Genomic DNA, 10,169 nt, shown 5'->3' with positions numbered 1-10,169 from the left:
CATTGTTGTTTGGCGGGTCCGGGCTGGGGATTCGAACCCGCCACCTTAGGTGTACGTGGCTGGCGCCTTAGCCGGTTGAGCTATAGGCACTGAGCCGAGCCAAGGTATTATTGAGAGAAATTAAAGAACAAGGAAACTGAGGCAGGAATGCTAACTCCATGTGTTAGAAGTGTTAGCATTGTAAGGATGTAAGTTCTCCCTGAATGAACCTAGAGTTTTATAGCAATCTTAGTTTAAAAGCTTTTACAAAATATTTGGCTTTTTACAGAATATTTGGAACTTGAAAATCTGTTCTAAAATGTATATGGTACTGCAAAGGCCAAGAGTAGCCCAGATACTTTTGTATAAGAAGATGAAAGGACTTGATCTATCAGAATTAAGGTAGTGCAATATTAGTGGAAAAACAAAAAATAAACATAAAAAATAGAAAGCAAAATAGAAAGCTCAAAAACCAACTCACATCAATTTTATTTAGGGTGAAGGTAACGTTTGTGAGCAGTGTAAAGAAGGCAATGTTTTCAATTAACTGTTCTAATACGTTGAATCGCTATGTGAAAAGAAATCAAACCTCATATTATGCACAACGCTCTGTTTCTGGTGGATTCGGGTAATGGAGAAATAGCTCCTATTAAGGCCAGCTCTCCCATAGATAATAAACTTGGGACAAGTGTAAAAAATAACTCTCTGAATGCATGTAGAAAAAAGGAAACAGAACTAGAAGAGGACCCACTTGTAAAAAGGGTACAACACTGGGTGAGTTTCCCATTTTTGTGGCTTTTTGTCTCCACACCTGAACAGACAGTCACACTGGTTACAAACTGCAACAACCCACATGCTTATCAACGGGACGGTAAGCACTAAACTGTAGTATACAATTGAACATTAGCAGCCAAAGTGAAAAAACTACAGTGACCTGTAGTAATGTTGATGAAATCAAACGATTAAGACAATAAAGACGATATACAAAAGTCTTAACGTTTGAACCCTTTCATAAGTTAAAAGCAAATAAAAATAAAACCCTATCTTTTAAGTATGCATCTTGATGAGAAAAACTATATAAAAAAATCAACAGAATAAAATAGTTGCATGAGGTCAAGAGAGAGAATAGTTTACTGGGGAGATGATTTAGTTAGATATAGGTTTACCAGCAGATAGATTTTGGGGTGGCAAATTCACAGGTGCTTATTAAATTATCAAATGTAACTAGCTAAATACGGAAAGCTGGGCCATTCATGGTTCTATTGTGAGAGTGTCTCATGAATCAGGAACTGTGTGTGATTAAGCCAATTTTGTGTACTAAGGGTTCACAAAAGAAAGGTAGGAAAGGCAGGAGAAGGGAGAGGAGGGAGGGAAGGGTGGGACAAAGAGGATTGGGGGGAACAAAAACTGAGATTAGATAACAGTGTTGTAAGAACAGCCCTTGGCTATCAGAGAAAGGGTAGAGATCGGTTTACTCAGGGCAGGTAATTGTTCAGTGTTTGAGGTGGGAGGCACCATGAGTGAGGGATAGTGGATTGCAGCTGAGGCCAATTCTATGCCAGCAGCCTCAGGAGCCTGGCCCTGGGGCAGCCAGGAGGGGACTCGGAGAGACTGCCTCTTTCAATTGGGGTGTTGCTGTCTGTGGCCCTGTCTCAGTGGAGAGATTGCCACTGAGCACTCCCTCATAGAAGGAGTGGGTGTTGGGTGAGTCCCAGAAAGCTTAAGGATGTAGGTGGAATTGGGAATCTGACCTAGCAGGGCCTGAGACTTCTAATGGCCTCAGTGTGGTGGTGGTGGCTACAGACATCACCTTAGTTCACAGCCCAGTTCTTCCAGTTACGGCTATGTGACTTTGGGCAAATTACTTACTCATGTGCTCTAAGGCCCCTCAAAGGGTTTTCCTAAACATTGAAAAAGAAATGTATATAAAAAGTGTGGTATCTTAAGAACTCAGTAACTGATAGCTTTTTGGCTGTCTATATATACAAGTTATATATAAAGCAGAACTGCTCAGCAAATGAGCTCTCAAGCAGATACACCTTCAGTTAGGAAACTGAATCTTTTTTTTTTTTAGAGAGAGATAGAGTCTTACTCTATCACCCTCGGTAGAGTGCTGTGGCATCATAGCTCACAGCAGCCTCCAACTCCTGGGCTTAGGTTATTCTCTTGCCTCAGCCTCCCGAGTAGCTGGGACTACAGGTGTCTGTGCCCAGCTATTTTTCTGTTGCCATTTGGCCAGGGCCAGGTTCGAACCCACCACTGTCGCCAGCGCCCTACTCACTGAGCCACAGGTGCCTCCTGGAAACTGAATCTGAGTAAAAGGAATACACAATGCTTGGCAGTAGGGAAGCTGGAGAAGATAGTCAGCATGACTTCCATGAAGCCACAAGCATAGCTTATCCACCTCTCTGCTGGGATATTTAAGAGAGAACCCTTTCTCAGACCTGTTCTTTCTCAAAATAAACCAGAGCTGTGGTGGTGATGAATTTTACAAGTAATCCCAGAACAGTCTCCTCATTTGAAAACTACTGAAGGTTGGAAGGGTTTTCATTACACAGGCCAACAGTATACTCACTGTCCAACCCAGCTCATTCATTTCTGGTTTTGTTCAAGACTAGCTACCTGCCCAAGCCGGATGGCTCACACCTGTAATCCTAGCACTCTGGGAGGCCGAGGTGGGAGGATGCCTTAAGCTCAGAGTTCCAGACCAATGTGAAAAAGAATTAGACCTGTCTTAACTAAAAATAGAAAAAATTAGCAGGGCATTGAGGTGGGCACCTATCGTCCCAGCTACTCAGGAGGCTGAGGCAGGAGGATTGCTTGAACCCAAGAGTTTGAAGTTGCTGAGAGGTATGACACCATGGCACTTTACCAAGAGTGGCAAAAAATGAGACTCTGTAAGAAAGAAAGAGAGAGAGAGAGAAAGAAATTAGGAAAGAAAGAAATTAGAAATTTAGAAAGAAAGAAATTAGAAATTTAGAGAGAAAAAAAGAAATTAGAAATTTAGAGGGAAAGAAAGAAAGAAAGAGGAAGAAAGGAAGAAAGAAAGTGCTAGCCTGCTTGAGCCCTGCTGAGGAGACCTTAGGAAGGTGGTCTCCATAACTGATTTGTACATTCCCAGTTTCCAAGTACCACAGGAGTAGTGAGAACAAAGGGACAGAAATTTCAGGAAGATGAATGCTGACCAGTAAGCTCACCTGCTCTTCACATCTTACAGACTTTACGTGGACCATGTATTTGGAATTTTCTCCCTTATAGAGGTTGATAGGAGGAGGACCAGAGAACTTGGCAAAAGGCTAAGTGTTGGCTGTTCTTGTAACTTACTCATTTCTTTCTTAACAGGACAAAGAGGCTGTATCGCCTCTCTATGCAGGTATGAAAGCTTATGAATTTTCTTTCCACCTGCTTAAAGACAGAACCCCCATGTTCTCCAACTATAGTTCCCAGCTCTCAATATTTCAAGGTGATTCCTTGGCCTCTGCACTTGGAGGGCATCACCTTCACTGCACATTGCTTCCGCCTGGTCACCTGTGTGTCTTTGCTGTGGTTATTGCCTCCATGGTTCTAGGAAAATACCCGTGAGCCATCTGGGTGAAACTCCAGTGAGAGGGGGGGAGAGTGGGAAGATGGAGGAAACGGCTTCATTCACTTTGGGATCCAAGAATTCTCCCCTCTGTTATGGAAAAGAAAGAGAAAGAGAAAGCAAGTCTGGCGTTGCCAAGGTATTTTTTTATTCTCCAACAACCTCATTGCTGCCTCCTAGTGAAAGTTTTAGAATTGAAAAGAGACCATTTATGGGGGGAGGACTTCAGGGGGAAAAGAGGAAACTGAATTTACAAAAAACTGACAAACTTTTTCTGAGAGACTCTCAGTTTCTGATTACAGAAACTTGTGATCACAAGGAAAATACAGACCCATACAGATTCTACTGATCAAATAGTACTGTTCTCTAGATGCTTACAAATAAGAGCTGGCAAGATAAATCCCACCAAACTTTTAACTCTCTTTCAAAGTCTTTTCCCCTCACTATTTACTCACAGACTATTCCATTTCTTATATCCTGGTATTTTCCACCTTTAAGACAAAACTGCACCAGAACAAAAATATAACACTCTGTTAATTCAAACCATTTCCTGATTCGAGGAAATTAAAAGTGAACTTACATTTCGGTACATATGAATAGAAGTAGCTAGAAAATTCATTAAAATCTCAACCAGATTCAGATAAGAGGTATAAATGTTGGTTAATAACAGTGATGCTACGTTGCCTTCCTTGAATGCATGGATTACTGAGGTCTTTTTCCTTACTTTTGAAGGGTTTAGGTCAAGAGTATTGATCCCCTAAAAACCAAAGTTAAAAACCAGATCTATTTTGAAATGTGTGAATTTTTATTTGGTGAATAGACAAGCACCCAGTCAATTACTTTTTACGACACCTTTGTTCTTCACAATTCAACACTCTTAGACTCAAGAACTTTCAAATTTGACTCATTTACTATCAGTAGACAGGCAATATTTCAAATTTATACTGGAAAAACTTAATCAAGGAACTTTTTGTATTTTATTTTTAGATGATATTGCACATAGAAGCATACATTTCAATCACCTATGTAAACATTTCTTTCCAACATAATTTATGCATTCGATTTTGGAATTTTAAAAGTGTACAATAATTTAAGCCATTGTTTTCTCAATCCTTATCCCTTTTTACATGTCAAGATGATCATGATTAGATTCAACTTTATTCACAATGTTTACTGAATAACAGTTTTTCATATCTTATGTCCCTATAGATACATTCGTGTATAAGAGTTTTGTCTCAAACCTATTATCCGAGTTAGCATGTTGAAATCTAGGGATGATAATTTTGCAGTTTATCATCACAAAACAGGATATTTAATATTCTAGTCTATGTAATTACTCCTGCTAGTCTTTTAACATTGTTCAGTATACTTAAAGTCTGTGATTGACAGAGCGTCTTTACAGAGCATGTAAAGGAATATGGTTCTAGAGAAATCAGTGCAATTGTTTTAGCAATACAAGAGCATAACTGATACAATATAAACATTTGTAAGTGTGACATCTTAAGAAAAACACAAATCCCTATATATACCACGGCTGATTTGCAGTTCTATTACAACTCTTAATTTAAAAAATAACAACCACTCTTCTTTAATTCAAATGAACAAGACAAGCCTAACTTTGAAATAAATCTGATGGCCTAAACCAGTTCTTATTTACGTTCATAATCACAGTCAATGCTTTGGTCTTTCTCTCTGTGTGTCTGCTTATGAATTGAACATCAATCACAGAAAGACTTAAAGAGTTAACCGTTTATAGAAGTTCCTACTTGCACATACCACAGAGCCAGGTCACATCCAAACTGCCAAAGAAGGAAGGCAAGCAAGTTCTCCCTGAAGGGCAGGTCACCTTCTGAATAAACCCTCCAGACAGATCATGTTCTAAGTGTGGTGCAGCATACCAAGAAGTGAGAAAAAACATGCACACAGAATTACACTGTTTGATGTCAGCATCCTGTCCATTCTAAAGAAAAAATTGCCCAACTACTAAGCTAAGAAAACTTTACTTAACAGCATAAAAATATTTCCATAGAATTATTGGTGTGTTTTCCTTCTTGCATTCAGAGAAACAATTTATACTTTGTATTGACTTTAAATACCTTCGCCCAAACTGTGCATTTAAATGAGATACTGTAAGTTAACTGTACCTTAAAGAGATCAGCATATTGATGCTTCTTGGAGACCGGGATTAAAACAAAACAAAGCAAAGCAAACAAACCGGAATTTTCAAAAACCTGAGTAGTCAAGAATGCATATTCTCAGCCTGGGCTAGCTCCTTTTGGAAAGGGTTGCCAAGAGAACACTTAAACCTTCTGAACTATTTTTCATTCCCACTACCTCTGGTTGAGCGCATCACCAGTGCAAGGACCTGCGGACAGCATCTGTCGCAAGCAACATCTGGCCCTCCGAGGAAAATGGGCACTTTCTTGCTAGGAACAGTCTCAAACATTTTCAAGGATGATCCTGCCAGTTTCCCGAGGCTTAACCCTCTTCCTCCGTAGTTTGAAAGGCCATCTTCCCCGCGCGTGCCCCTTTCTTCTTCCTGGCAGAGGCTCCCAGAGGCGCCACCGGTGCAGCTGCTCCCGCCCGGCCAGGGTAGCTGGGGATGACACCGGGGGTGGCCAACGCCAAACAGTGCGCAGACTCCGCAGCGAGCTCAGGACTCTCCTCGCCTAAACCTGCTCTCAAGTGAAAAGGAGTGGGAGGAGGAGTATTGGGAGGGGGCGGAGGGGATCTGTTAATTCGAGGTCCTGGGGGTGTGGGAGCGGGAGGAGGCTCCGCTGGTCCCTCCTCCCTCCTGGAGTCCTGGGCTCCACCTCCTCCGCACGCCCCCAAATATACTCACTCTCAGTCCGGGCTGGACATGCACACCCGGCGCCGGCTGCGGGCTCGTACACAGGCAGGTAGCGATACTCACCTGAGCCGTTGCCTAAGGCCCCAGCAGCTTCCGGAGCGGCGGCGTAGCGGCCCGGGCCGGGAAGGGGCCCGCTGCCCTACAGCAGTGGGGATAGTGGGAGCTGCCCCAGCGCGGACCTGCGAACCGAGGTGATGGCGGGTTTTGCTTAAATCTCCTCCTGCAGTACCTCGGCCGCAGAGCCTGCTCGGCTCCGGCCAGAGGACAGAGGAGAGCGGGCCCCGGACGAGGCGCGCACGCGGGTGCACGCTCCCAGACCAGAGCGCCCAGAGAGGCGCTGCGGCGCCGGCGCAGGAAACTTGGGCGAAGTTAGTTGCAAGTGCCTGGCCGCTGCAGAGAGAACCAAGAAGGGAACGCAGCGGGTGCCTGGCCTGACTCTCCGCGCGAAGGCTGCGCTGCCCTCCACGCCCAGCGACCTCTGGGATCCCTAGTTGGCTGGCGCGCCTGGAGGGACTCGGAGCGAGTCGAGCCAGCATGGTCTGGGGGACGGCCAGACAGAGCGCCTTGGCGAACCGAGACAATTTCCTCTGAGGCCGGGAGACCCAGGCTTGCTGAAGTCTCATCCAACCTTCCTCGCCGAGGAGGAAGGTTCAAGAGGCAAGTGCTGGGGACACAGCGTCACCCCTCTTCCCAAACCCAGACGATTGGGGGGTTCCCAGCGTACCCTGCCGGAGAGAAGACGACCGGTCGGTGCTGCAGTATTTGTGTTTATATCCATTGCTGCGTGCAGTGCGTTCCGGTGGCGCGCCCGGACACTCCTCCGCCTCCCCCGCCTCTTCCTCCCGCAGGGCCACCTCCTCTCCTCCCCCACCCCCATCTGCTTCTGTCAAATGAGAAAGTCACCGAGGGGAACCCAAACACTCCAGCCGCCGAGAGCCCCCTTTGGCACTTGGCAGCACGCGGCAGTGGGCTTCTCGGCTCAACTTGGTGGATCCAGCACACAACTTTCGGGGCCGCTGTGCATTTAAGAGAGAAAGGACAGAGGAGGGGGGAGAGCTCTGCCGGGCAGCGGCTGTCTGCGGGGAGTTCGAGAGCAAACCCAAGCGGAGAGGAAGGACCAAAAGGAAAGTTAAGGGCAGACTGCCACAGCGGAGTGGGGGCACCGCCGAGAAGTTACAGTGTCCTGGAGAGGATTTTCTCGAACGCTCGGCCAGACAGTCCAGGGCGGCCCGGGGCGCGACCCGGCCCTGGGCTGGTCCCCCGGACCCCTCCTCCCGGGCCGGAACGACTCTGGAGCGCGAAGTGGGGCGCGGTGAGCGCCGACCGGCCGAGCAGGTCCCCGCGGGCAGCCAACATTGATTTCCTCCGGGCCGAGAGCGAGGGCCCGGGCGGCGGCGGCGGGCTGCAGCCGCAGCACGGCGAGAGCATGTCCAAGCCGGTGGATCACGTCAAGCGGCCCATGAACGCCTTCATGGTGTGGTCGCGGGCTCAGCGGCGCAAGATGGCCCAGGAGAACCCCAAGATGCACAACTCGGAGATCAGCAAGCGCCTGGGCGCCGAGTGGAAGCTGCTCACGGAGTCGGAGAAGCGGCCGTTCATCGACGAGGCGAAGCGTCTGCGCGCCATGCACATGAAGGAGCACCCCGACTACAAGTACCGGCCGCGGCGCAAGCCCAAGACTCTGCTCAAGAAGGACAAGTTCGCCTTCCCAGTGCCCTACGGCCTGGGCGGCGTGGCCGACGCCGAACACCCGGCGCTCAAGGCAGGCGCTGGGCTGCACGCGGGTGCGGGCGGCGGCCTGGTGCCCGAGTCACTGCTGGCCAACCCCGAGAAGGCGGCCGCCGCTGCCGCCGCCGCCGCGGCGCGCGTCTTCTTCCCGCAGTCGGCCGCCGCCGCCGCAGCAGCAGCTGCAGCAGCCGCTGGCAGTCCTTACTCGCTGCTCGACCTGGGCTCCAAGATGGCAGAGATCTCGTCGTCGTCGTCTGTCCTCCCGTACGCGTCGTCACTGGGCTACCCGACCGCGGGCGCTGGCGCCTTTCACGGCGCAGCGGCTGCGGCTGCAGCGGCGGCCGCGGCCGCCGGGGGGCACACGCACTCGCACCCTAGTCCGGGCAACCCGGGCTACATGATCCCGTGCAACTGCAGCGCGTGGCCCAGCCCCGGGCTGCAGCCGCCTCTCGCCTACATCCTGCTGCCCGGCATGGGCAAGCCTCAGCTGGACCCCTACCCCGCGGCCTACGCCGCCGCGCTATGACCCTGCAGGGTCGCCTCGCGAGGACCGGTGTGCACACGTGTACATATGTATAGGTACGAGCTCTGCGGCCTCCCCGTGCGCCCTCCCGCGACAGGGGGTCCGGGTTGTATGTACATAAGATGTATAGGTGCCTGGCGGAAGCGGAGATGCCAGTCGGGGCCCAGTGGCCGAGCGCGCGAATGCGCGGGCTAGCGTGCGTGGGAATTTGCAGGATCATTTCAGACCCGCACAACTTGAAAGAGGGCGGTTGTATCCGGCAGCAGTTGGTATTTGCTTTGCACTTCGGAACCTGTTGCGTTTTGACCCACAGAGGTGGAGTAACTTTTTGACATATTGGGCTTTCCAGTTTTGTTTGTTGGAAGTTTTATTGTCGGTTTTGGTTTTGTTTTTCGTCATCTTCTCCCCACCCAGCCCACCCCCCGGTCTGTTTTGCATGCACTCTGTTCAAACGTTAGGTCTGAAATGGCTGGCACGCGGGAAAAGCTGATCTCGGAGTGAGATGGCTCTGAGCAACTTTGCTCCCTATTTGTACTATTTGAACTTTGCAGATCTCTGTTCTCTCAAGCAGAACCCCCAGACCGGATCCATTCTTGACCAGTGACCGGCTCGAATCTGGCCTTTTGTATGTGAGGTGATCACTGTTTCTTTTGTTTAACACGCCATATGCAAATTAAGCAAGAGCTCCTAAGATCGAGAAACGCAAACAAGAAATATGTGTGCGATGAAAGTTGTCAATTGCTTTTTCTCCCTTAAAACAGACAAAACTACAAGAAGTCTCCCTGAGTCCAGTTGCTTGGATTTATTACACAGTTTACAAAAAGGGAAAAGGCATGGTTCCTGTTTTCCTCTAGGGCTGATTTCACCTTAAAATTGTAAATGTGTACATGTCAGTGAAAACATGAGTCTTGGGAAATGTGTTATTTTCATTGCCCCAAATCTGAGTCGGTTTTAGACTCAAAAACATTTTGAGCAAATGTCAAAGTTAACTTCTAAAAATTGCGAAACCATTTCAGTGATCGCAGTTTTATTGAAGATTAAATCAGACTTTTTTGTCTGAAGGGTAATTATATATTTATTATTTAGCAAAAGTGAAAGACAGCACAGAATTGTCTGGACAGATGTGTCTCATTTTCAGCTAGCATTTCTCTCCCAACTTGAGCCATTTTAATGTGTTTTGGAATTCCTGCCTGGATTGGCTTACTTTTTAGATCACCTGCAATTCATTTGCAAATTATGATAAAACACATTTTAGAAGAAAGATTCTTCCTCAATTATGGCTTTTTTCTTTCTTTTTAAATGTATATATTTTGACTAATGTTTGTGAATGAAGTTGGCTAACATGTATTTAGTTTCCTTTTGGCTTTATGTAATATAAAGTTTTTAAAAATTTAAATATTGGTTTTAACCTTTATGTGTAAATGGTTTTTTTGTGTGAACTTCTAATTTAATATTAGACGTCTAAGCTATATCTGTAAATTAGAATCCAACTATCACTCTGTTCA

General features: G+C 47.2%; 1 protein-coding gene across 2 annotated transcripts in view; it reads left to right on the top strand.

The window, feature by feature from the left end:
- The first annotated feature begins 7,336 nt into the window (after positions 1-7,336).
- Positions 7,337-10,169, top strand: part of SOX21 (SRY-box 21) — a 2,880-nt gene continuing 47 nt past the window's right edge. The window contains exons 1-2 of one of the 2 annotated variants that reach the window (XM_012805034.1): positions 7,480-8,276; positions 8,340-9,009. In XM_012805034.1, coding sequence (XP_012660488.1) covers positions 7,840-8,276; positions 8,340-8,667 — 765 coding nt within the window. In that variant the 5' untranslated portion in view covers positions 7,480-7,839 and the 3' untranslated portion in view covers positions 8,668-9,009. The other variant, XM_003789577.2, reaches the window with a different exon arrangement.

The sequence above is a fragment of the Otolemur garnettii genome, unplaced genomic scaffold (assembly GCF_000181295.1).
Source record: "Otolemur garnettii isolate 467f Iridium unplaced genomic scaffold, OtoGar3 scaffold00034, whole genome shotgun sequence".
Classification (NCBI taxonomy): Eukaryota; Metazoa; Chordata; class Mammalia; order Primates; family Galagidae; genus Otolemur; species Otolemur garnettii.
Note: the sequence above shows the minus strand (reverse complement) of the source record. Positions and strands in the feature narration are given on the sequence as shown.